Source organism: Aethalodelphis obliquidens, unplaced genomic scaffold (assembly GCF_003676395.1).
Source record: "Aethalodelphis obliquidens isolate GAN/ISIS:26980383/991018 unplaced genomic scaffold, ASM367639v1 scaffold35, whole genome shotgun sequence".
NCBI classification, from domain to species: Eukaryota; Metazoa; Chordata; class Mammalia; order Artiodactyla; family Delphinidae; genus Aethalodelphis; species Aethalodelphis obliquidens.
Genome location: NW_020837979.1, coordinates 11,383,877 through 11,411,373, shown reverse-complemented (window position 1 = coordinate 11,411,373; position 27,497 = coordinate 11,383,877). Strand labels below are relative to the sequence as shown.

The 27,497-nt window shown below is 44.4% G+C and overlaps 1 protein-coding gene across 1 annotated transcript; it reads right to left on the bottom strand.

The window, feature by feature from the left end:
* Positions 1-2,765: 2,765 nt before the first annotated feature.
* POLR1B (RNA polymerase I subunit B) lies at positions 2,766-26,566 on the bottom strand. Its single transcript, XM_027129058.1, has 15 exons — positions 26,355-26,566; positions 22,634-22,801; positions 22,238-22,384; positions 19,862-19,994; positions 17,202-17,338; positions 16,074-16,297; positions 15,325-15,496; positions 12,206-12,377; positions 11,179-11,460; positions 9,925-10,058; positions 8,494-8,664; positions 7,539-7,695; positions 5,699-5,895; positions 5,030-5,283; positions 2,766-4,186 (listed from the first exon to the last, which is right to left on the bottom strand). The coding sequence occupies exons 1-15, from the start codon at positions 26,529-26,531 to the stop codon at positions 3,304-3,306; spliced, it is 3,408 nt and encodes a 1,135-aa protein (XP_026984859.1). The 5' UTR covers positions 26,532-26,566; the 3' UTR covers positions 2,766-3,303.
* Between the last annotated feature and the right edge of the window lie 931 nt (positions 26,567-27,497).

The following is a 27,497-nucleotide window of genomic DNA, read 5'->3' as shown; positions in this document are numbered from 1 at the left end:
AAAACTCCATCCTCGACTCCAGCTTCTGGATTCCAGACGTTTGCCAGTCTAGGCAGGGCCGGAAGGCCTGGAGGAGGGTATACCTGCAGGTTCCTGCCGTGCTCTCAGGCCTGTATTAAGGTGCCGGGCAGGGGAGGTTTTGGGGAAGAGGTGGAAGCTGTGGCTGTGTCCTAGAGAAGCTACCGATACAGCCTTCCTGAGTGATGGCAGGCACGCTACAGGTGAGGAGGACGCGGTGCCCTCATGAGGGCGGACTCAGACTCTTCTGCCCCCTGGGAGCAGGGGAGCAGCTCCCTCCTGGGGACCAGTTTTAGACAAGACCTCCGCCACCCACCCAGTGCAACTCCTTTCCTCGTGCACTGGGCTGCTGGGGCTCCCGTGGGCCTGGCCCCCTCCTCAGCACTGCCCGAGCCTTCCTTACCCGCTGCAGGTTCACGGGGTGCGAGGCTTAGAAGAGGTGGTTTCATAAGCTGCAGCTGATGAATGGGTCCCAGCGCCCTACTCCTTCCTCCAGGTCCTCCAGAGCTGTGAGCCAAAAGGAGGCGCACAGAAACCGGTCACAGATGCAGGGCATTTTTTTTTCTTTTTTTTTGGCCGTGCCGCAAGGCTTGCAAGATCTTAGTTCCCTAACCAGGGATTGAACCTGGGCCCTTGCTGGTGAAAGTGCAGTCCTAACCACTGGACCGCCAGGGAATTCCCCCTGCTTAGCCTTTAAAGTGCATTTGATGTTTCAAACAGAACTTGGCACCTCGTGGGAAGGAAAAAGGAAGCATGGGAAGGGTTAATTAGGTGGTTTGGTTCTCTGACAGCCAGTCTGGGCCCCTTCACCTCCCCCTCACTGATCCCAATGGAGGGACCTAAATGTCACAGTTAGAGCCCATGCTATTCAACGGTGTGCCCCACCAGGCACTGAGCTTCAGCTGTGGAAGTTTCCTGAGGTTGTTGAACAGTCTACCACAAACTAGGTAGGCAGAAACGTGTTCTCTCACAGTTCAGGCCAGAAGTCCAGAATCAAGGTGCTGGCAGGTTGATTCCTTTGGGAGACTGGGAGAATCTGTTCCAGGCCTGTTTCCAGCTTCTGGTGGTTGCCAGCAGTCCTTGGCCCTCCTCGGCTAGTAGACACGCTGCAGTCCTGTGATGTGGCCTCTTTTACCACAAGACAGATGGGAAGGAGTCACAAGTGGCTTCTCATTAGTATCCTGACTGCCAGAGGGATTGAGTGCTGTGAAGCTACCCCATAGATTTGTCTTTGTCTCCAAGTGGGCTGGGCCTGGAGGTCTGACTTCTAGCAGGACCCAGGGACGGGTCCTGCCAGGAACCAAAATCTGTCATTCAATTGTGTATTTACTTCTTTCATTTAAGGTACTCATAATAAATTCTTAAATTATGCAACACTTCATTCATGGTTATAAGTAACTTATTCAGTTTTACATTTAGCTCTGTCTTCCCATTGAAGGTACTTTTCTCTGCTTTTCATAGAGTTGCATAACATTAATTCAATCTTTTGAGTATATTTTTCCTTTAAGTAGATTTTTTGCTTGTTCTCCTATTTATTGAGATTATATACCTATATATATTTACACATGAATTTCACACGCACGCACAGATCTTGTATATACCATTCTTACTTGAGCAAATACATTCATCTGGGTTCACCAACCCTCCATTTACAGATACAAATCATCAGTGCCGCACATGGCACTCTGTCTCAGCAGACACCCATGTGTTCTGCCAGCAATCCATTCACAGGGGAAAACCTTTCAGGCTCATTTCTAAATCCTTCCTTTTAATAGGTACAATTGCTTATATTCTCATACTCCAGATACATCATTTGTGTTCACAAACACTTCATTTATAGATAAAAACACATCACTCATTCTCATTAGATACACTCGTTGTTATATCAACATTCAGTTCAGAGATAAGTAACCTGTCATTCAGTGTTGTGTACACCGCTTTTCTTTGAGCGGATATATTCCTTTCCATTCTAACCACATTTTATTCCAGGGACCCACAATACGCATTGTACATAGGCGTTTTCTCTCTGTAGACACCTCCTGTTTCTGTTTTCTACCAACGTTCCATGTATAGATATATTTTGCATCATTCTGTTTTGCGTATAAATCCTTTCAGTAGTTACATTCATTTAGATTCATAAACTCTTCATTCAGGGAGATATAAAAGTATAATTCAATTATGTATATGGAAATGTCTTATGTTAATATATTATTGTTCTGCCAACATTCCATTCATAGAGATACACAGCATATAATTGTGTGTATACTTTTTCCCATTCTACAATAGTTTATTCTAAAAAATGTCATTCATTCTTATGTTCAGGTATTTCCTTTGAGTAATTTTGTTTTGAATAATTTTGTTTTATACAAACTGTCCATTCATAGATATACTTCATATCATTCCGTGTTGAGTATAGCTCTTTTTAGATACATTTTTGTTCTAGTCACATATAGAATTCAGTCTTGAGTTGTATTTTTCTGTGTTTTAGCAGCCATTCACTCTAAACATGTTACACACACCATTCAGTTTTATCGCTCTTTCCTTCAATAAATACATTATTTTTTGTTACACCAAGACCCAGTTTCTAGAGACACATATCAATCTTTTGAACAACTGTTTTTATGGGGCGATATATTCATCTGTGTTCTATCCATAGTCCATAGGGTAGATATCAAGTTCAGTGTTCTTACCGTAAAAACACCAAGAAACAAAACAAAACCAACCACCCCCAGGAGCACAAGGAACCCTTTGGAGGTGACACTTATTACCATGATTGTGATCATTCACAAGTGTGTGCATATGTTCAAACGCACCAAATTATATACATTAAATATGTGCAGTTTTTGGTACAACCATTACACCTCAAAAAAGCTGCTAAAAATTTTTCTACCTTTGTTTTTACTTTAAGAAAATACAAAATTACATATATATGGCTTACACTGTTTATTTCTATTGGGCTGCTCTGCTCTACATGGACAAATAAATGTTTGACTGTCACTGCCTGCTGAAAGCAGGATACGAAGAACCTGGGGGTGGAAAGACTTTCCCCTGAATATCCTTCTATTTATCAGTGTATCACTTTTAAAGAGCAACAAATACACTGAAAGTCATCTTCAGCAGTTATTATACCAGAGCAACTCAGAAACTCTGCACTCTTAGTTGCCAGGTCTTGGTTGAGAACTCTTAACCTTGAAAAACTCGAGTAACTATTAACAGCTTCAATGAACCAAAGTTACATTTTGTTTTAATCTGATAGCAATCTTGACCCAAAAGGCCAGCGTCAAGTTAAACGATATCCAGTTTCACTTTGATGTTCATAGCTGCCAGTTCAGCTACAAAATACCGAAAGACGTAAGGCACGGAAACAGTGTCGATGGTGTCACTGCGGTTACACAGAGTACAGTTGTACTTCCTGTTGCGCATGGTGGACCACGATGGGGGTGGCTTCTCCAACAGCGGGGAGAGCAAACTACCACACTTCACACACACGTGGGCTACAGACCGATCCGAGCAGTTGAAGAGCCGGTCGTGAAGGAGAAAAGATGTACCATGAGCTAAAAGGGCGTCCCGCTCCATCTCCCCGAAACGGATCCCACCCTGGACGTTTCTTCCCCCGATAGGCTGGTTAGTGACTTTGTCTCTGGCTCCTGTTGTCCTAACTTGGAATTTGTCTGAGACCATGTGGCGTAAGCGTTGGTAATAAACCACACCTATGAAGATGTCTGCATCCAGCTCTAGCCCACTGATGCCACTATACAACCTCTCAGTGCCATAGTAGTTGTAGCCAGCAGCCTTCAACATCTCACCAAAGTACTCCAGGGCCGAGTTCTCCTCGGAGAAGATGAAGGGCGTAGCATCATGGCAGAGACCATGTAAAGCTGCAGACTTCCCTGCCATACTCTCAATCAGCATACCGATGGTCATGCGGGATGGAAAACCGTGAGGATTGAACAGAATGTCTGGAACCATCCCGCTCTCAGTGAATGGCATGTCCTCAACTGGCCACAGTCTGCTCAAGATGCCCTTCTGCCCATGACGACTGGCAAATTTATCCCCGATAGTTGGGTTCCGAGGGACTCTCATCGTGATGCAAACACACTTGAATTTGCCATTTCCAGTGTCATTACTGCACACTTTGATGTTATCCACAATACAATTTTCTTTACTCCTAGGAAAAAATAAACCGGACAAAATGTCAAAATGTACAGAGATACTAAGTTTTACTGATATAGTTAGCGCTTCATAAAGGATATTTGCAGAACTTATTCTCACCTCTATTCTCCAATACAGATAGAGCTGGTATCCCTAGAAGTATATTTATGAATAGGGCTACTGATTATGTTCACTAGAGAACTGTGTTCATCTGAAAGAATACTAGCAAGAAAGGCAGCTGAAGACCTACTACTGAAACCAATTTTACAGCTGTAAAATAAGCTTAAAAATTTTATTTTTATTAAGAGGTATAATGAACTCAACATTTTAGCTGGGAAACATTACTAACAACATGTCCAAGAGAGATGCTCAAGTTTGAATAATACAGTTTTAAAATAAATCACAGATTAACTGATCAACTGTAGTAGACTGACAAGAAAAGTGGAAAAACAAAGGCAGTACAACAGACCACAGAACTCTGTCTCATTTAAGAAATGGCCATTCAGTTAATAACTAAGCTACCGCTTATATTTTCTCCAAAAATTCTCCTGTTGAAAAATAACTTGCACTGACCTCCAGCAATTTCACTCAGAAACAGCCTTTAAGAAACAGCACTGGTGGGCTTCCCTGGTGGCGCAGTGGTTGAGAGTCCACCTGCCGACGCAGGGGACATGGGTTCATGCCCCGGTCCAGGAAGATCCCACATGCCGCGGAGCGGCTGGGCCCGTGAGCCATGGCCGCTGGGCCTGCGTGTCCGGAGCCTGTGCTCCGCAATGGGAGAGGCCACAGCAGTGAGAGGCCCGTGTACCGAAAAAACAAAAAACAAACAAAAACAACAGCACTGGCTATGCGAACTTACTTATAGTACATCACAAAGCTTTCCCCGGTGTTGAGGTTTACGTAGCTGTAATATGGATCTCCATACTGCAGTTGTGCTCCAATAAATGGCAATCCGTCATCATCCAACTTCTGCAGAATCCGTGGGTCACCAGGTTTGACTCCAAAGACCAGACTATCATCTCCTTGTTTGATTTTTTCAGACAGATCTATACACTCGGACTTGTAGACACTTCCATGGGCAAAGCCTCGTTCCCAAGAGGCCTTATTCACAATCTGTGAAGTCAAAGAATCATTAAGAGACTGAGACCAAATGAGAGTTTTCAAAATAAACCCGGTTAGAATTACAACTGGTTTAGGCATTTGATTTTAAAACTATCCACATTTCCTAAATCACCTATGCTATTAAAATCCAGACACAATAAAGGTAGATATTTCCAAGACTACATTCATTCGACATCTACTTATACTATGCACTCAAACAGGCAGGCTATATGCATATGAATATCTAGTGATATCCCTCAAGGCTTGTCACTTTTAACTTAGACCAGGAATTAACTATTTAACAGCATAGCCATGCACCAAATACTAGGCACCTGGGCACACAAGAAATACTCCTTCAGTGATCTGATGGTAAACAAAAAAGTTAAAAACGAAGAAGGATGCAACTACGTCTCCTGGTAGAACTTACCATGGCATCTTCCATATCATAGCCAGTGTAAGAAATAACAGCAACAATGGCATTTGTCCCAATTGGATAGTTATCCATGTCATAATAATCATACATGTATGGTCGCACTAAAGGGCTTTGTGGAGTCTGAAGACGATACAGTTTATTATCTGACCGGTCTTGAAAAGTGAGGAGTGGAAAGCCCATAGTCTGCTTACCTACAAAGGGAAAAAAATTAGTGTTTCGTTTTTTCCTCCTTGATTATAAAGGTGACATATAAAATTGGAAACTAAATATTCATCATAGGGGAATAAATAAATAAATTAATCATGCTGGTTATGTTTACTACAGACTAATACTTGGGGTGAAAATGAAGTAGACAAGTGTGTATCAACAGGACCCATGAAAACAATGCTGAATGAGAAAAAGTACAGAATGACATTTAATATGATGCATTCATGTACATTTGCCACACATCCCAATTCTAGACCTAGTTTATGGATACACATGTAATAAAAGCATAAAAAGGGGACGTAAAGGATATATACAAACTACAGGATATTACTACTACTGGGGGGAGAGATGGAGTGACAGTAACTACTATCTAAGTAGATTACTTTCTCACACACACACACACACACACAGTCACACACAGTAAGATGTTGGTATTTGTAAATTGTGCATAGTGAGGTAGGTACAGGGGGCAGGTAAGACGCTTCTTTGTACTACTACCTTACAGTACAGAGAATCAATTCAAGACAAAATGATTTTAGGGCTTCCCTGGTGGCGCAGTGGTTGAGAGTCCGCCTGCCGATGCAGGGGACACGGGTTCGTGCCCCGGTCCGGGAGGATCCCACGTGCCGCGGAGCGGCTGGGCCCGTGAGCCATGGCCGCTGAGCCTGCGCGTCCGGAGCCTGTGCTCCGCGATGGGAGAGGCCACAGCAGTGAGAGGCCCACATACCGCAAAAAAAAAAAAAAAAAAAAGATAACTGATAAGAACGTACTGTATAGCACAGGCTATACAGTATGCAGAAATATGCAATCAATGCAGACTGATCCTGAGATGACCCAAATGTTGGAATTGGCAGACAATGATTTCAAAATACCTGTTATAACTATGCTCACGTAATGGAAAATATGTTCACGATGAATGAAGATCAGACTCTCAGATAAAACAGAAACTATAAAAATGAAACAAATGGAAGCTCTAAGCTAAAAAATTAACTTTCTGAAATAAAAATGCACTAGATGACAGTGAATATGATAGATCAATAAAAGTGATTCAATCTGAAGAAAAAAAGATTGAAAAAAGAGAACAAAAATCCAGTGGTTTATGGGACAACACTAAAAGGCATACCATATATGATGCATAACTGAAGTCTCAGGAGATGAGAGAATGAGGCAGAAGCAATATTTTTAGAAATAATGGCAGAAAACCATACAGATTTAATTTTTTAAAACAGATTTAAGGGACTTCCCTGGTGGCGCAGTGGTTAAGAATCTGCCTGGCAACGCAGGGGACAGGGCTTCGAGCCCTGGTCCAGGAAGATCCCACATGCCGTGGAGCAACTAAGCCCGTGTGCCACAACTACTGAGCCTGCGCTCTAGAGCCCGCGAGCCACAACTACTGAAGCCCGAGCGCCTAGAGCCTGTGCCCCACAACAAGAGAAACCACCACAATGAGAAGCCCGCACACCGCAACAAAGAGTAGCCCCCGCTCGCTGCAACTAGAGAAAGCCAGCATGCAGCAACAAAGACCCAACGCAGCCAAAAATAAAAAGTAAATAAAATAAATAAATTTTAAAAAGAAACTACAAGCCCTTTTCTTCTGTGACTACCACCACCTTCCCCTCCACCTTACCCATCTGGCACTGGTACATGTTTCTTGGACTTTGGTTGTGATCAGAGAAAGGGATGAAGTTGGCGATCACACTCAGCAGGCTGTGAGGGAAGAGCTCCTGGTGGGTGGTAACGCCAGCCAAAACCTCATCCTCAAAGACAGCAACGTTCATGAAGATCTGGAAAAGAGGAAGGACGAGGAAGTTCAACATACAAAATAACTGTGACTGCTAACACGTATTAGCTCTCTCTCTCAGAGTTTAGTTCTCACAGACTTGAAAGAAAAACTTCCCACCCAGTATCATGAACACTGAAGGGATCCACAGTTAGAAATACCACATGCCTTACACACTTCATTCTAAATCTACCCTGGTCCAATTGTGAAGGGAGACAGGAAGGAGGAACATTTTTTTTAAAGTAGCACAAAGTCCAGAGTTTGCAACTGCAGAAATGTAGGCAAAGATTGAGAGCGGTTCTAACGGAACGTTTCAGTCTCACCACCCGAGGCAGAGCTGGCTGCCAAGGAACGTGGGGAGTTGAGCGGGATGGGAAAAGCAAGTCATGTGACTGCCAACCCTCTCTCAAGTTTGATGAGCATGAAAACTGCTTCATGCTGGTCACAGAAGAGGCAGAAAATAAGCTTTGACTTTCTTTCAAATGCCCCAATTGTAATTATAACAGTTACACCTTTTTTTTTTTTTTTTTTTGCGATACACGGGCCTCTCACTGCTGTGGCCTCTTCTGCTGCGGAGCACAGGTTCTGGACGCGCAGGCTCAGCGGCCATGGCTCACGGGCCCAGCCGCTCCGCGGCATGTGGGAGCTTCCCGGACCGGGGCACGAACCCGCGTCCCCTGCATCGGCAGGCGGACTCTCAACCACTGCGCCACCAGGGAAGCCCCAGTAACACTTTTAAAAAAGAAATAGTTACTAAGTCTCTGAAAGTTGCATACTATACAATCACACATAGTCTATGTACCTGTTCCATAGTTCCAATTAGTTCTTCTTTGCCCAATTCCAAGTTCTGCACAGGCCGCACCAGTCTACAAGGAGTGGTAAAAAGGTACAATCCTGGGTACAGACTTGGTTTTCCTGTCATGGGGACCAGGACCACCTCCATCCAGGGAGGAATTCTTTTTTCTCTCAAAACCTGTTCTCAAAAAAAAAAAAAAAAAAAAAGAGTTCAATTAAGAATAAATGAAGTATTTTACATCTATCTCCCCTGCCACCCAGGAGGTGGGTATAGTGGAGAAGCAGATCAAATGTGAAAAGCAACATCTTTAGAATTAAATCAGTTTTGCAGGTAACAAACCTAGTGCCCTGCCAGTCTCAACCCCACACAGATGGCCGTTCGCCCCATATCGAGAGCTGGCAAAAGCCCTACTCTCTTGGGGGCTCAGTCCCAGTATCAGGCAGACTGCGTACGACTGAGACTGGGGAAAAGGTAAACCAAGAATGTGTGTGTAGACATACTAAATGAAATTCTATCCTCTGATGTCTACAACATAGATTACTGGGGACTTTCATGGCGGTCCAGTGGCTAAGACTCTGAGCTCCCACTGCAGAGGGCTCAGGTTCGATGCCTGGTCAGGGAACTAGATCCCACATGCCACAAGTAAGAGGTCACATGCCGCAACTAAAAGATCCTGTATGCCGCAACGAAGATCCCGTGTGCCTCGACTAAGAACTGGCACAGCCAAATAAATAAATACTAAAACAATAAATAACATACAGATGACTGGTGTTACTTTAAAATGTATTCAGTGAAAAGGCGGCACGTGGGATCTTCCCGAACCGGGGCACGAACCTGTGTCCCCTGCATTGGCAGGTGGACTCTCAACCACTGCACCACCAGGGAAGCCCTCTACTTAAAAAAAAATGTATTTCAAGGGACTTCCCTGGTGGTCCAGTGGTTAAGACTCTGCGCTCCCAATGCAGGGAGCACGGATTCAATCCCTGGTTGGGGAACTAAGATCCACGTGATGCATGGAACGGCCTTTAAAAAAAAAAAAAAGGTATCTCAGGACCCAGAAGGCAACAGGTTATGACTTGTATCTTGTATAGTTTCAATATTACTTGAAATATAAAGTCCATATTTCAAGGTCCCCTATATGCCACTAGTATTTACCAAGAGAAAAAAAGTTAAAAGTGTGTTAGATTAATTGACTAGGGCCTCAATGAAACCACCAAAAAAAAGTACAGGTCAAATACCTGTCACTGTCCCTAACTGATGACGTCAGTACAAGGCAAGACGCTGCCACCAGAGGGAATGTATGGGCACTTTTGTAATTAGCTTCTGACCTCCAGACCCCTTGACACTCGAGAATGCCCTGGGGCTACCTCAACAACTAGAAAATGACTGAAAACCTAAGACGGAAGGACAGGACAATTCACAGAGACTCGAGATCACCTTAAAATGTCGGAGAGAATCGGCAATGCCAGGAGCAAGCTCCTTATCCGCCCAGCCAACCATGACACCGTCCAGCAGGACAGGGTAGCACTCGCTGTATGGCCGATGTGGCGCTCCGTCAACTGGAGTGACGCCTGGTGAAGCGAGGAAACGGAATGATCACATCAGGATGCTTTCCCCAACATTTAACTTTCCCTCCACATTCAACAAGTGCTTCATCATTTTAGCTATCTAGTCATCTTGTCTCTACACCGGAATGTTTTTGTATTGCCTGAGTAAATATCTAAATCATTTCAGCAAGGACCCCCCAAATCTACTGTCTCTAATTGCCGGTGAGGAGAGGAGCAGGGGGACAGGGGTTTAAGGGAGGCTTTTCCCTGTGCACCTTTTGTATTTTGATTTCTGAGCCATGTAAACATATTAACTTCTTCCCAAAAATCTGATTACCTTTGATCCTCATTGTTCACATATCACAAATTTGCCGACTAGCTAAACTTTATTTGTAACCCCAATATCAATACTAGTGGCGCTTTTTTGATCATTTGAGGACATGCAGTGAAAATTTTGAATCGCCGGATACACGTGTTCCCAGCTGAGCTCAAACCAGGTGACAGCACTGTCTGTTTCAGCTCACACTGTAAACAAGTGTCCTTTCCGCACTCTGTTCAGTGCCATGTTTTTTGCATCTTTGTGCTTTTGTTGGTGATTCTGCTGTTTATAATGGCCTTCAAGCACAGTGTGAAAGTGCTGGTTCCTAAGCACGGGGCCCTGCTGAGCCTTATGGAAAAACGTGTTAGACGAGCTTATCGTTACAGTGCTGTTGGCTGAGAGCTCAACATTAATGAATCAACGATATACATTAAGTAAGGCGTCTTGAAACAGAAACACACATAAAGCAAGGCTATGTACCAGCTGATGAAAACGCTGTGCCAAGAGGCTCACAGGAACCTAATCTTTTGTTCCCCCAGGAACAACGGCTCAGTATCTGCTAATTCAGTGCCAGTGGTGACTTTACAGAAGTACTGCAAATACCAAGAATCGACTCTAATTAAATAAAGAACGCTCTTCCATGAGCCATCAACACCTTCTGAAGATAGCAAGTGCTTTACAAAATGTCACAGGTTATCCACAGTGTTTCACCCATCGCCCTTACAAGAACTCTCTGCTCAGCCCCCAAAGAAGCACAACTTAATAGCTTTGCACCTGTTAAAACCCACACAAGCAAACAAGACAAGGCTGCTGTACACCACCTACCCAAGTTGCAGAGCAAAGCTGGGATAGATGCTGTATACACAAACTGTGTGACGACCTCACATATGGTGGTTAAGTGGTTCATCAGACCACAGGGCTCCCCGTCGGGGGTGTGCACGGGGCAAAGGAAACCCCAGGACTCCGGCAGCAGCCTGCGTACTGTGGTGGTCCGCATCTTGGCAAAATCTGCCCCTCTGTGCACACAGCGGAAGTGGGAGAGATAGCGTATGAAGTTCAGCTTGTCAGCCACAACACAAAGTCCGGAATCTTGCAGGAAGCCGAGACCTTAATAAAACAAATGTCAATGAAAATGGGCTAAACTTAAGGAAAAAAAAAAAAGCCTATCTTTTACTGGAGGCTCTGATAAGATAAAACCTCAGAGTACACTAGAGATCACAGAGTGGGTCATCACAAAGTTTACTCAGCTCTGGTGAGGGGAAGAGCTTAAAAACACAATAAAAATCCCCAGATTTCACGAACTGTATTAGCCTCGACTGTTTCTCCATCTCCTCTACACTATCTCCTTTGTGGGAAAACATTAAATGAGTAATAAAATAGCAAGTAATTAAATGGGATTCATCCAAGAGGGCTGGATAACACACAAGCATTTGTTAGCCCTTAAGGAATCTGCACCAGGATCATCTGTTTAAAAAAAAAAAAAGAAAAAGATTTCTGGGCCCTCAATAACCACTTTTTAAAGTCTTCCAGTCATTCTAATACAACTGGTTTAGGGATGCGCACGTCTAACAACCCTCCCAGACAACCCATCTAGTTAACCTTTCCTCAGAGATCTAAGCTTTCTTTAGTTTTGTAGAAAGAGGCACAGGAAATGCATTTGATCATTAAAATTAGATTTCAACTATACAGTCTACAGCCCAATATACACCTGTCAAAAGTTACAACTTGAAATCGGTCTTTAATGAGTAAGAAGTTCACTTTTGAAAAGAATCTCTCTCAGCAATATATAAATCTACATTAAGCAAATGATTTGAAAATCGTAACTAAATGAAGCCTCTCTGTTTAATTTCACCTGTTTTAGAACGTAGATTCCCAGTAGCAAGAAGATATTCAAATGGTTTTGTAAGGTCTGTTCCCAGAGTAAAAATCTTCATCAAATTTTCAGTGTTTAAGGACACATTGGTCTTCTGGGCCTTCTTGTCTATAGCTATTTTAATAGATGCTAACCAAGCTTCCAATTTTTCCTGAAATAAGAAAAACTTTACATTGTTAGGTATTTTAATGAGCACAAGCAGGATATTTACTCTTACATAACCTGCACATCCGTAACAAAAGCCCACTAATTCGTACGTTTGACACGGAAAACTTCTGAACTATAAACCTGAAAAAACAGCTTTTCAAAGTACTGTTGCAGCTCAGGCATTTCTTAAGACAGAAGATACAGGCTTCTGCAGTGCTGAGGTTCGCCTCGGCACTGTGGGCAGCTGGCTGGATAGTTCTTTGTGACGAGGGGCTGTTCTGTGAGCTGTGGGATGTTACAGCAGCATCCCTGGCCCTTACCCACAAAAACGCCTCCAGACACTCTCAAAGGTCCCTTGGGGTGGAACAAAATCGCTCCCAGTCGAGATTACCCACACTAATGGAAAAGAACCGAAACTGGTTTGCCTGGGCCTTAGAAAAGTTTTTAATTCAAATGCTCTTATCAAACAATCGCAAGACCTTCAACCCCAGAAACAGGCAACAACAACAAAGCCCTGAGACAAAGCAGCAGCCCGAAGTCCCCAAATGACACCCAACACACAGGACCCCTGACTGACAAGCCAGTAGGAAAGACCGACACGTTCTTCTCATATAAAAGTTGAAACATAATGGAAAAGGAAGAGAAAACAAAAGAGAAAAGAGGAAAGAAGTCAGAGATGAGGAACAGAGATGTGGGTAAAATGCTCTGGAACCGGAGACGGGGAGGCGGAAAGAGTGAGCTAAACTTTCCTCCTGGGTCAGAGGCCTGCCCATGGTCTCTTCGAGGTTAGCTAGCATTTACTGGGCACGTACAACAAGCTGGCGCTCTGCATGGTTACTTCAGCCTCACAACAAACTCTTCCTCAGGAAGCACGGCATTACAGGACCTCTGAAAACCCGTGGGCCAAATGCACTTCAGTATTAAGAACTTTTTAGGCTTCCGAAAGGTGACAGGCACACAGACCTTTTATTACCTAACACCCATGATGGAGACTGAGGCACGGGCTCATAATCGAACACGTTTCTACCCTGAAACACAAACTGTCATACTAAGTAGAGCAAATGCAAGTTACAAAAAGCCTCCTGTTGGTTCGGATCAGGTTTTGATGCCAACTCTTATTGTTTTTTTTGGTTCTCATACTTTCTGGATCTGGAATTGCAGGCGAGCGATTGTGGACCTGTCTGTGCGGTCTGCACACTCAGTACAAGCAGAAGCAAGCGAGAGCCCTCCAGGAAGCCTTCCCATGAGGCTCACCAGCCTCTCTGGTAAAAGGGCTAATGTGGAGATGGGCGGACAAGCCTATGAAGAGCGACGCAGCGCTGAGAAGGAAGTACAGCATCTCCCCATCTGCTCTCACACTTCAGAGCGGAATCGCTTCAGCGTCCCTCACTCCCCAACCCTGTTAAGCAGCCTCGGACCCAATCACAGGGACCTCAGTCTCTGTGACAACACTCACTGAGATGGTTATACAAGCCTGTCATTCGTATCAGGTCACTGTCGTGAACCTTCTGAAGATTGCTTTCATGTCCCGAATTCAGAGGTTTAAAAGCTTGAGTATAACGGAGGCAAAGGTAAGGAAATCAGACACTTTTAAGCAATGAATTCTCTGAAAAAGTTCCAAGTTTCCTTTCCTCTGTTGCTGAAACAGGTCACCTTGGTAATGTCGTGCAAGTGAAGGTACTTCTAACACGGCCAGCTCACAACGAACCCACATGCTTCAGTTTAAGGAGGGAAATGTAAATTAGTCTTTAAAGGTGACTGAAACTTCTGCCTGATTTGAATTTTTATCAGGGAAATTCTAGACTACCAAAATTTCTCAATCTAATTTTATAGACAGAGCAGACAGAAACAAAAGTTATTACCTTCAAGTAAGAATTTAATTATTGACCAGATTAGGAACTTGGAGATTTTTACTTCAGTCCTCTCCATCTTCCCTGCCGTTGTTCTGTGATCTCTTAGATTAAATCTTTTTTAGGGATGATATTCAAAATATAAAATGCTACCAAGTCAACTTGCTTATACAATTATTTTTGTGTCATGCCAACATTCTCTCCCAACACACACAGAGTTCTCATTATTTACAGTAATCGTGTCCTATCCTGTCTCTGTGAACACTGCATTGGCGAGCACAGAAGCACTGCTCCTAGGGGAAATGCAGGGTTAGACTTCAGGGAGTCTCTGGTCATTGACAACGTTTTCGTCAACTGATCGATACATGACCTCGTTTTTTGTGTTTGTTGAGAGACACCTTAGTTTATTCTGTTGATTCGTCACCACTGAGCTCAGAGCAAACAGCACCGTAACTCATGCCTGAACAAAGCCTGTCAAGTGTTTTCTCCATAAGGAACGTCGCAGCCTTCTTACACTTAGGAACACTAGACGGTACTTCAGCACTGAGCCTGGGGGTCACTTTAAACAGCAAAATCACCAACAGAAAGCACAAAACTGTGAAAAACGTGGCAGTAGAGACCCTTGTTTACAGCTCATCAGACCTCAGCTGGGGCCACGAACATCAGGAAACTCCAGTTCTTTAGCACCTGTGCATGTCTGCAAATGATCCCGGGAGTGCTGACACTGCTGGCGTTCCAAATAAATGTTAGCGAGTAGGTGAATTCACAAGTACAGACTCTGTGAATAATGGGGACTGACTGGATGTGTGAATACAGGCCAGTTACACTTTATCATTAATGTTATGACCAAGATTTGATATTGTCTTTATTTAGCTTCTATAAAAACATTAAAGACATTTCTGAACCTGGCCAAGCTAAGGTCTGTAAGTCCGTTACTGCTAAACAAACAGACAAAAAGTAGGAAAAAAAAAAAAAAAAAAAAAGACTACATAAAATGCCCAAACGAGAAATTTTAAAAATGCAGGAAACAATACTGCTGGAAATGGCCACGTCATCCCACAAGAGGTACGACTGCTCTGGGGTGAAGCAGCCTGCATTTACCTTCAGAAACATGAGGAAGAGCTGCCCGGGGGTCAGGACCTCTTGATTCACTAAACTGTCAGGATTCTCCTCCATGCACTCTCCTTTGGCTAAAGCAAAGAGCTTCCGGGTCATGAGACAAAGCACATAAAACTTTTCAGTGTTGGATTTCAAGTGGATACAGATGCACTGGCTGCCAAAAGAGAAAGGAAAAGCTTAGAACGATTCAGCCGCCGATACTACTCGATGTCCTACTGAATTCAGCTTCTCGGCTGCACTGGCCATTCAGATGCTCAGCGTGTGGCTCGTGGATACAGATGGGACAGCGCTGGTCTAGAGCAGGGCTCCTTTGATAACTACACAGTGGTTACAGAAGACCAGGTCCCAGCCTTGGGGAAATAAAGGGACGTGACGCCTGCAACTTTCAAGGATGCAGAAAGAAAAACGCTGATGATATGCAGAGAAAGCAACAAAGCAAAGTGGTAAAAATATTAAGAACTAGTGAACGAGAGTGTCCAATGTACTATTTTTGCAGCAATTCTGGAAGTCTGAAGTTATTTCAAAAGTTTTAAAGTACAACACAAGGTATGAAGCTACCAGAAAAAAAAAAAGGCGAGGATGACTGCAGAAACAAAGCTGGGCCCTACTTTGCTCTAAGCCAGAACCCTACCCCCAGGGCCATTCTGATTCCCAGATGACTCACCAGCCCCAGCTACATCAATACAAGGAAGCATGGACACCTTCCACCCCCAATAAACAAAAGCACATACCTGAAGAGAAACTCTGCAGCGTGTTCATTTGGGTACCAGTCAGGAAGACTGAGTTTTACTCTGAAGCGTTCCCCCAGATAGCTAAGGACCTGTTTTTGTGTGGAACATCCCTCTTCCATTACAATCCTTAACATCTGAGAAACAGAGTTCCTAAAGAAAGAGTCATCTTCCTTTCCTTTGATGAGCTCCTGAAAAATCTGATAATCGGAAAAGCTGACAAGTGCCTAGAAAAGAAAAAAAGGTTCTTTTTTAAAATTGCTAATAACTAAACCATCTTAATCATTTAGTAACCATTCTGGTTTTTTTTTTTTTTTTTAATACCCGAGAAAAATTAGCACTCCGCTATCGCTGAATCTAAGTGAGCTCTTCAAAATCAGGGCGATGCTTGTATGACAGACACCAAGATGGTCCCATGATCCTCACCTCCCGGTATCCACAACCTTGGTCTCCTCCACACTGAGCCAGGGCTGGCCAGTGTGACCGATGGAACATGGTGGAAAAGCTGAAGCATGACTCTCAAGGCAGGGTCTCAAGGGCCCTCCAGCTCCCGCCTTGCTCTCCTGGCTAACTCTCTGGGGAAGACAGCTGCCTCAAAGCAGCCTGTGCAAAGGCCCACGTGGAGAGGAACTGAGACCTCCTGCCAACAGCCCACAGTGACTTGCCAGCCATGAGGGAACCGCCTCGGAAGGGGATCCTCCAGCCCCGGGCAAGCCTTCCAAACAACTGTAGCCCCCGCTGACATCTCACGGCAACCTCCGGAGACCCTGGCCAGAGCTGCCCAAATCTGGAGCAACTTCCAAACTCCTGACCGCAGAAACTGTGAGAGAAATGTTTAGCGATGCTTTAGCCACTGCCTTTTAAGTTAACTTTTTTTGTTGGTGGCCGCGCCACGTGGCTTGCAGGATCTTAGTTCCCCAAGCAATGATCGAACCCAGGCCCTCGGCAATGAAAGCGAGGAGTCCTAACCATTGGACCACCGGGAAATTCCCTGAGGTAACTTATTATGGAGCAGTAGTAGACGCCAGCACAGCATGAACTCTGATGAGGACAACCTATATCCATCCTGCACAGGACACCATTTCCAATGACTCACTCCCTAACGAGAGAAGTATATTCAGTAAGTCACACCTTAAGTGCAAATCCCAAAGGAAAAAAAAACAGTTCTTTCCGGTAAATAAAGTTCAACATAACCGTGCCATTTTCCAAGTAGTGAAGGTTCATATTGACGGCGGAATGTTCTTCCCTCACACAGTGCATTGAAACTCCTATTTAAACAAACAGAGCAAATGGTCAGAAACTCAGCAACACTACCACTGAGCATGCATGGCTACAATTAGAGACTGATTTTTAGCTCAATTATAAGAATAAATTGTTTAACTACAGGGCTCGTGAACGCAAAATGCTATCTTGTGAAGCCAGCCACTGTCACGGAGAGTGATCAACAGAGGCCAGGTCACTGTCAGCCAGAGACCGAGGGGAGTGCCACATACCCTGAACCAGAAGAGTTCCGAGGCCTGTACCTACACCTGGCCAAGTCAGCATCCTTCAGCACCGTAAGCAGTAACATAAATACATGTGTTCATTCAGTTTGAAAAAAAAATTGAACACAGTAGAAAAGTCCCACTATGAAATTATAACACAGAAATGCTTAACAGAAAAACAAAAAATTATACATATATGGGAGAAAAATATCAAAGACTCTGTTTGGATGCATCTACTTTTTAATATCGGGTGGACCAAAACGTGCCTTCGGTTTTTAAGTAAAAATAAAAGACATATTTTTCATTTTCACCAAGAACTTTATTGAACAACGTATTCACCCTTTTGCTCCACTACCTTCTGCCATTTTTCAGGCAACTTCATAATTCCATCTTCCCAAAACTTATCTTTTTAAGCAAAGAACTGTTCCAGGTGCCTTTTGCAGTCTTCCAGGGAATTGAAATTTTTTTCATTAAAAGAATTTTGGGGCTTCCCTGGTGGCGCAGTGGTTAAGAATCCACCTGCCAATGCAGGGAACACGGGTTTGAGCCCTGGTCCAGGAAGATCCCACATGCCACGGAGCAACTAAGCCCCTGCGCCACAACTACTGAGCCTACGCTCTGGAGCCCACGAGCCACAACTACCGAGCCCACGTGCTACAACTACTGAAGGCTGCGTGCCTAGAGCCCATGCTCCGCAACAAGAGAAGCCACTGCAATGAGAAGCCCGTGCGCTGCAACGGAGTAGCCCCTGCTCACCGCAACTAGAGAAAGCCCGCGCACAGCAACAGAGACCCAACGCAGCCAAAAATAAATAAATAAAATAAATTTATAAAAAAAAAAGGAGAGAGAATTTTGTAAAGACCAAAGTAAATAGCAATCCGAAGGAGCAATGTGTGGTGAATACGGAGGGTGAATCAGAACTTCCCAGCCAAGCTATAACAGTTTTGAGTGATCATCAAAGAAACATGCGGTCTTGCATTATCCTGATGGAAGACTATGTGTTTTCTGTTGACTAATTCCAGACGCTTTTTGTCGAGTGCCGCTTTCAGTTGGTCTAACTGGGAGCAGTACTTGCTGGAATCAATCGTTTGGTTTTCCGGAAGGAGCTCATAATAGAGGACTCCCTTCCAATCCCACCATATACACAACATCACCTTTATTGGATGAAGACCGGCCTTTGGTGTGGTTGGTGGTGGTTGATTTCACTTGCCCCATGATCTCTTCTGTTCCACATTGCTGTACAGTATCCACTTTTCATCGCCCATCACAATTTGTTTTAAAAGCGGAATGTTTTCATTACATTTCAGTAGAGAATCGCATGCAGAAATAAGGTCAAGAAAGTTTTTTTCGCTTAACTTACGTGGAACCCAAACATCAAACCGATTCACATAACCAAGCTGATGCAAATGATTTTCAACACTTGATTTGGATATTTTGAGTATGTCAGCTATCTCCCGCGTGGCATAATGTTGATTTTTAAAAATTTATTTATTAATTTTTGGCTGCCTTGGGTCTTCGTTGCTGTGTGCAGGTTTTCTCTAGTTGCGGCAAGTGGGGGCTACTCTTCGTTGTGGTGTGCAGGCATCTTATTATGGTGGTTTCTCTTGTTGCAGAGCATGGACTCTAGGCGCGTGGGCTTCAGTAGTTGTGGCTCGTGGGCTCGGTAGCTGTGGCTCACGGGGTCCAGAGCACAGGCTCAGTAGTTGTGGCGCACGGGCTTAGTTGCTCCGTGGCATGTGGGATCTTCCCGGACCGGGGCTCAAACCCGTGTCCCCTGCATTGGCAGGTGGATTCTTAACCACTGCACCACCAGGGAAGTCCTATAACGTTAATTTTTCTCAATTAATGTCTCGATTTGATCGCTATCAACTTCAACTGGTCTACCCGACTGTGGAGCATCGTCCAGAGAAATCTCCAGCACGAAACTTTGCAAACCACTTTTGACACGTTCAATCAGTCATGGCACCTTCTCCACACACTGCACAAATTTCTTCTTGCGTTTCAGTTGCGTTTTTACCTTTCTTGAAATAATAAAACATAATATGCTGAAAAATGTTGATTTTTTCTTTCTTCTTGAATATTAAAATGGCTACACAAAAATTCACTAATTTTGATGTCTTTTTTTAAATGCACGCTGATATGACAGCTGTCAAATACAATCTAACAGAATTGTTTCGAATGAATTTAAAGACAACTAACTGCTATTAGAGCCATCTTACGGAAAAAAACGAACGAACCTTTTGGCCGACCCAATAAAATAGCTTAAATTTTTCTAAAAGAACATTCCAAAAAATCACTATAACTTACCATACTGAGTATAGCCAGGCCCTCTGCTTTTCCATTTTGGTCTTACCATTGCGATGGGGAAATTTCTGCGAGGCATAATCAACATTCGGATGACTTTTTCAATGCCATTGATTATAAAATAGCCTCCCATTTCCTGCCAAAGAGACGAATTAAAATTTGTTAAACAAAGATATAGAACTACCCGTAAACATGAAACTGACCAACTGCGATCACCACCCTCATTCGTAAACAGATGTGCAGAAGAGGTGCACTCGGGCAAGAGGAACTGTGGATCCCTTGGAAACTGCAGACTTTATTAATTCTTAAGCACATTAAAACGGCTGTAGAGGGCTTCCCTGGTGGCGCAGTGGCTGAGAGTCCGCCTGCCAATGCAGGGGACATGGGTTTGAGCCCTGGTCCAGGAAGATCCCACATGCCGCGGAGTGGCTGGACCCGTGAGCCATGGCCGCTGAGCCTGCGCGTCCGGACCCTGTGCTCCGCAACGGGAGAGGCCACAGCAGTGAGAGGCCCACGTACCGCAAAACAAACAAACAAACAAAAACAAGTTACTCCAAAGAGAAGTCTAAAGATGAATACAGTAATCGTTTAGCTTCCAGACAAGTATGGCTTCTTGAATAAGTTAAAAAACTTTTGACTGTATGAAAGCTCTGGAAACCAGAAATTTGGATTAGCTAAATAGGAAAATATTTTTAATATTTAATTTTTAATAAGTTAATAGAACGTTTCTGTAATAAATAAGGAGCTACTATGAAGCAGGCATATCACGCTGAGTGCTCTATGTCAGCATAACATTTAATCCCATAATAATGAGAGAGAGCTATATGCCCATTTTCAGAAGAGAAAACTGAGGCTCAGGGAGATTAAATTTCCCAAAGGTGCGGGACTGGTAAGCGGAACAGCTGGATGTCAAACCCAGATCTGCCACCAAACCCTCTTCCCACCACACAACACAGCCCCCCTGTTGTAAGCAGAGTCTGCTGGTCTTTTTTTTTTTTTACATCTTCATTGGAGTATAATTGCTTTACAATGGTGTGTTAGTTCCTGCTTTATAACAAAGTGAATCAGTTATACATATACATATGTTCCCATATCTCTTCCCTCTTGCGTCTCCCTCCCTCCCACCCTCCCTACCCCACCTCTCCAGGCAGTCACAAAGCACCGAGCTGATCTCCCTGTGCTATGCAGCTGCTTCCCACTAGCTATCTACCTTATGTTTGGTAGTGTATATATGTCCATGCCTCTCTCTCGCTTTGTCACAGCTTACCCTTCCTGCTCCCCATATCCTCAAGTCCATTCTCTAGTAGGTCTGTGTCTTTCTTCCTGTCTTACCCCTAGGTTCTTCATGACATTTTTTTTTTCTTAAATTCCATATATATGTGTTAGCATACGGTATTTGTCTTTCTCTTTCTGACTTACTTCACTCTGTATAACAGACTCTGGGTCTATCCACCTCATTACAAATAGCTTAATTTCGTTTCTTTTTATGGCTGAGTAATATTCCATTGTATATATGTGTCACATCTTCTTTAGCCATTCATCCAATGATGGACACTTAGGTTGTTTCCATCTCCGGGCTATTGTAAATAGAGCTGCAATGAACATTTTGGTACATGACTCATTTTTTTTTTTTTTTTTGCGGTACGCGGGCCTCTCACTGTTGTGGCCTCTCCCGTTGCGGAGCACAGGCTCCGGATGCACAGGCTCAGCGGCCATGGCTCACGGGCCCAGCCGCTCTGCGGCATGTGGGATCTTCCCGGACCGGGGCACGAACCCGTGTCCCCTGCATCGGCAGGCAGACTCTCAACCACTGCCCCACCAGGGAAGCCCTACATGACTCTTTTTGAATTATGGTTTTCTCAGGGTATATGCCCAGTAGTGGGATTGCTGGGTCATATGGTAGTTCTATTTGTAGTTTTTGCATGTCTTGATTACTTCAACTTAATACTGCAAAGCCACCTAACAGGGCTTGAATGGAAGGTACATGAAGCATTTAATACGTCCACAGAATCTGACTGTGGGTAAAGCAGACATTTGAGACAGATATGTGGTTAAGACAGCTTTAAAAAAAACCAAATACGTATCCAAATATGTATCAGTTGGTAGGAGAAACCTACCAATTCTTTCCCCATAATAATCATATTCTCTAACTGGAGTGGTTTTTTTTTCATACATTGTCTCACGTGAGACTCATTATGAGGCCTATGCAGTGTGCAGACAAAACATCAATGCCCCACGTTACCCATCCAGAGACTGAAGCAGAGAAAGAAATCCGGACCCCCCTCCCCCACTCCCGACAAGCTTCCCGTCCTCTCTCTCCCAGCTCCGGCGCTTTCTACTGTCACCTGGCCCTTGACTGCATGGGACCCCTGTAGGTACCTCTGCTTCCTCGTGGTGCTGGATGAGGGCTTTTGGAGGAAGGTTGTATAAGTTGCAAAGCTTGGATTTCACCATGATGGGAACATAGCCAAGAAACTGTTTAATGATTCCTTTTGAGATTCCATTCACTGCCCAGCTGATATCGGCCTAAATGAAAATGAGAGAGAAAAAAATTATTTCGTACAAAAGGAAATATCCAGATCTACAAGAATGAGTATTTGAAGAGATTAAGGCAGAAGACCATACACTAAATGATTTTATGCTTTAGATTGAAAAGATGGCATCTCTTGGATGACAGCACTAAGAAAGTAGAATTCTGGTATAAACTGTGTTAGGCACCAGGCTTATTCTCAAAAATGTACAGTGTGCAAGTCATACACTGCCTCTTGTACTCACCGTCAGCTTTCCCCGGTAGGTGCTCCTTCGGCCCCGGCATTCTGCTGGATAAACATTGAGCTCTTTACAGATGCTCCCTTTTGGAACTGTGGGTGGACTGATGACAGCATCCACAATAGTAAGAGAGATCCGCTCATCTTTGAAAGCAAATTCAAAGGGAGGGATGGCCTGAAACACAATTCACACTGTTAGCTGCTTGCATTTCCAAGGTATTTTTTCTCTAAGACTCTTTCAAATCCCATGTGTTCTATAAGCACTGATGGCTATAATGCTAATGTGACACATCTGAAAAACAGCTAAAGCTACATCCAGTCTACTCATATCCTAAGTACCTAAAACTGTAATGCATTAACAAGATTTTTTTTGACTGTCTACTACATGTCCGATTCTGTAGCAGGTTCTAGGGATACAGCTGTGTACAGAACAAAGCTGTTCTCTGAACCAAGTGCTTGACTTCTCTATTCTTATATATTAAACACACACACACACATCTATTCTTTTTCAGTTTCTTTTCCATTATAGTTTATTACAAGATATCGAGTATAGTTAGTTCCCTGTGCTATACAGTAGATCCTTGACGTTTACCTATTTTATATATAGTAGTGTGTATATGTTAATCTCAAACTCCTAATTTCTCCCCCACCCCTCCCATTTGTACCTTGTACCCTCTGCATGCAAGACAAATGGGACTCCTGCCAACAGAGCAAGGATACAGACACACCCTACTGATTTAGCAACAGACACTCTAATAATGCCATTCTTTAGGCTGATCTTTGTACATTTCATTCCACGGTGGCCTCACACTGAAGCCAGAGCCATGCAAGGGGTTGGTGGTGGTCATGGTGGTTCTTCCCCTTCCACAGCAGTTGCTTCTTTGTACCACTCCCCGGAGGGAGCGCCGCTGAACTGAGGAAGGGGCATCACTGAGTTCTCGTACGTATTAACTCTAAACAACCTCCTGGCCTTAGTGCTGAAATAGCAAGAATGCCAAAAATGGAGCTAAGAATACGAGGGAGGTTCTTCCACCTCACGTGAGTTCAACTGACCTTTTCTAAACTTTAAAATTTTATCTAAAGCTGGTATTTTAGAATTCAGTATTTTATTCTAAAATAAAAGTTTAACATATTTCCTATTGCAGGATAGAGCAATAGTTTACAAAAGGAGATTAGAAGATTCACTTCCTCCAGCCATTTGCTGCACTATCTATATCTCAACGCAGCCAATTCTCATTATTCAAGATAGTTACGGCCCATAAAGTCACCACAAGTGCTGAATCAGTGAATTCTGAACCTCTGTTCTCAGGGGAAATACAAAGTTAGGTTCCTGCCAGTCTCTGATCACAGCATTTCATTAACTGATCAATACATAACCTTGCTTTATGTGGGTTTCTTTCTTTCTTTTTTTTTTTTAAAAAAAACATTTATTTATTTTGGCTGCACCGGCTCTTAGCTGCGACACCCGGGATCTTTGCTGCAGCGTGTTTAGTTGCAGCACGCGGGATCTTTAGTTGCAGCATGCATGTGGGATCTAGTTCCCTGACCAGGGATTGAACCTGGGCCCCCTGCATTGGGAGCACAGAGTCTTACCCGCTGGACCACCAGGGAATTCCCTTTATGTGTGTTTCTACTTAGGAACATCTTATTTAATACATACCGTGGTTCACTAACACTGATCTCACAGCCATCAGCACTAGCTCATGACTGAACAAAGGTTATCTAACATACATTTTCTCTGAAGGCACATCACAGCCTTCTCACACTTAGCAACATTACACAGCACTTCAGCACTACGCATGATGTCTGTTTTAAACAGCAAAATCACCAACAAAAAGAACACAATAAGAACGTGAAAAACGGAAGAAACTTTGAAAAGAACACTTTGAATCTGCTGGAAAAAAATGAGCATATCTCTCTTACTATCTCATTATTTTTAGTATAAGAACTTGAAACAAGAAAGCAAGAGTGTCGCCTTATCGTACCCGAGTTGGGATGGCTGTACAATGGGCAACTCAAATTTTTTGTCCCTGCAGATGTTGGCGAGTACTGGTTTGGGGGTTACAAATAAACTTTAGCAAGTAGGCAATTCACAAACGTGACAGACATATCAACTTGCACTCACAGATGGAGGAAATCTACTCCAAAGAAACTGGGCAAAACAAGATCTGATGAAGGCTATTTTCCCCTTGGTTTTGTAAACATTAGTCATTTACCTTACTGTGCTTCATGGAACAACATTTTCAAAAACTAAATTGCAGCGTCGTTATCTGGGTCAGATTTTCTTCATGTACTTCAACCAAAACAACATATCAAAAGAGACTGACTATACAAGCAGAGTTGAGAATCCAGCTGTCTTCTAATAAGCCAAACATTAAAAAGATACACAAAAGTATCATTCATCTACTAATTTCATTTTTGCTTTAGAAAATATTTTTTATAAAAAGTTAGTATAAAATTGGTCTCTTTTTCAATGAATTAGTATTTTTAAGATTTCTCAATTTCAGTTTCTAATAGAGTAAACAAAAGCTCTTTGGGAATCGCTCAAGAATTTTATGAGTGGAAAGGGGTCCTGGGACCAAAAAGTTTGAGAACTGCTGGTCCACATATTACCCATAAAAATCTCTTATGTACATGTGCTCCATCATTTTAGGTCAAACCTTCCTTGATCATCTCAACACTGCTCTTTTTCATTGTTTTCATAAACCCCAGGGCCAATTAACTTTTAAGTAGACGTATAATTTTTCTCATAGACATGATACAATGAGTCCAGGCATAATAGACATTATTAGTTCCCATCAGACAAAAATATCTTGTCTTCTGCCAACAGGTCAAGGAATAATTAAACTTCAAAGAAGCCTCAATGGCTCCGAATTTTTTGCGGAATAGAGTTCAAGCATCAGAGACTGAAACAGCTCTCCACATTCTCTCCACCCCTCCCACCATGCAAGCCCTACCCAACAAAAGCACAGGGTAGAGTCCCCTTGCGCTCTGCTCCTTCACTTCCCCTGGAGGGAACGCACTTTCCTCTTCAATTCGTGTACACCTGGACTAGCTGGACCTCCTCTGTGCTCCCCGAGTACCATGCGGCCGCCCCTTGTCCGAGCAGTGCTCAAGTGTACCGGCATCGACTGCCTTCACAGTTCCACCTCCTCACCCAAAACATGATGCCAAGCAAGAACTGTCTCTACAGGCCTGCCTCTCCCTCACCCTTAGAGCCCAGTGACTGGAGACAAGGGGATGCTTACTAATGAGACCCTCCCCCCACCATCTTCACCTGAACTCTGGCACCGTGACCCTCTAGACCAATCACTTTAATGTTGAGCAAATGCTGTGTAATGATGGTACCAATCACTTCCCGTAGATCAAATGGTTCCTACGGAACCTCTTTTTTATGCCTCACTGATACCTTCCTCAACACAGACCCGCGCTGAGCCTAGCACGGTCAAGGAGTTACAACTATTTGAAATTATACTGCGACCTCCCAGCCCTCTCTCTGGGACCCCTGCCCGCGGCATGTGCCCCATTCCCCCCGCCTCCTGGATCTCCCCCTCCCAGGCCCCGAGCCTCAATCACCTCTCCCCCGGCCCTCCTCCAACGCCTCACAAGCCCCCCACCCCTATCCTCGCCGGGCCCCCTCTCCTCCGCCCGCCTGGAGCAGGGGCTAGGGCCGCAGGCGAACCCAGAGCTGAGGGGAGCCTGGGTTCGCCTGAGGACGCCGCGCTCACCTGCACCGCGTGGCTGAGCCCCTCGCGCACAGCGTAGTTGAAGGACTCGACATGCGCCCGCGTCAGCTCCTGCAACGCTGGCTGTTGCTGCTCCCGCGGGATCCCGTAAGAGGGGTCGGTCAAGTGCTTTAGGCTGGGCCCCCTGGGTAGGTGCCGCCACCGGCCGTCGGGATCCATGAGTCGGCCTGCACACCGGATGCCGGCAACAGCTTCACACGCGCCGGAAAGCATGGCCGGCGCCGGGCGCCTTCGGCTTGCTGGGAAATGTAGTTCCTCTTTTTCCTCCGGCCCTGGGTCCTCCGATTTTACGGGGTCGACTTGAAACCAATACCGTGGAGCGAATGGGCCAGTTTAAACCTGTGCAGAGTGGGGGACTCGCCCGGCCTCCTCTCTTCCACCGCCCCCTCCCATATCCCCCTTCCGCGAGACGCCAAAGGCGGGAATCCGCTCCACGGGCAAGTCCACGTGTGACCTCTTTGGCTCTCATTCGTGCTATCAGGGCCGGCCGAGAGCGGTGTTCAAAGATTTCTCTCTCTTCCCTTGACCGCTTTGCGATCCAGTGCTGATGCAGACCCTTGGGGTGACACCCAGCCGGAGTCTTGGCTTCAAGGAAAAAGCAGTCGGGCACCAAACTGGCTGCTCTCTACCCAACTCTGAAGTCGAAGGCTCATCACGGGGACGGTCAAGCGGTGGTCCGCCCTCTCTACCCACTCCCCGCGCCGTCTGGACTGAAGTCTTGAGCCAGGCGGGGCCGGCGGGGTGGGAGGGCGGGTGTCCGAGGGGCCTTGCAGCCTTAAGATCCTATGAGGATCTGTAAGTCCCATGAAGTACTTATCTCCCCAGAATACGGACGTTATCAGGGACTGCCTGCAGCTGTCTTTCATCTTTGGTGTGTGTGTGTGTGTGTGTGTGTGTGTCACAGCTCTCTTCTGTATTGAAGTATAATTGACATGCAATAAACTACACACATTTAAAGTGTGCACGTTGATAAGTTTTGACCTATTTATACACCCATGAAGCCATCACCACAATTAATGAATTAATTCACCACTCCCAAAAGTGTCCTCCTTCCCCAGTTTCACCTTTACCTGGGTCAGCTGGTAATTTTCACTCCTCTATTGCTCCCCCACCCCCATCCCATGC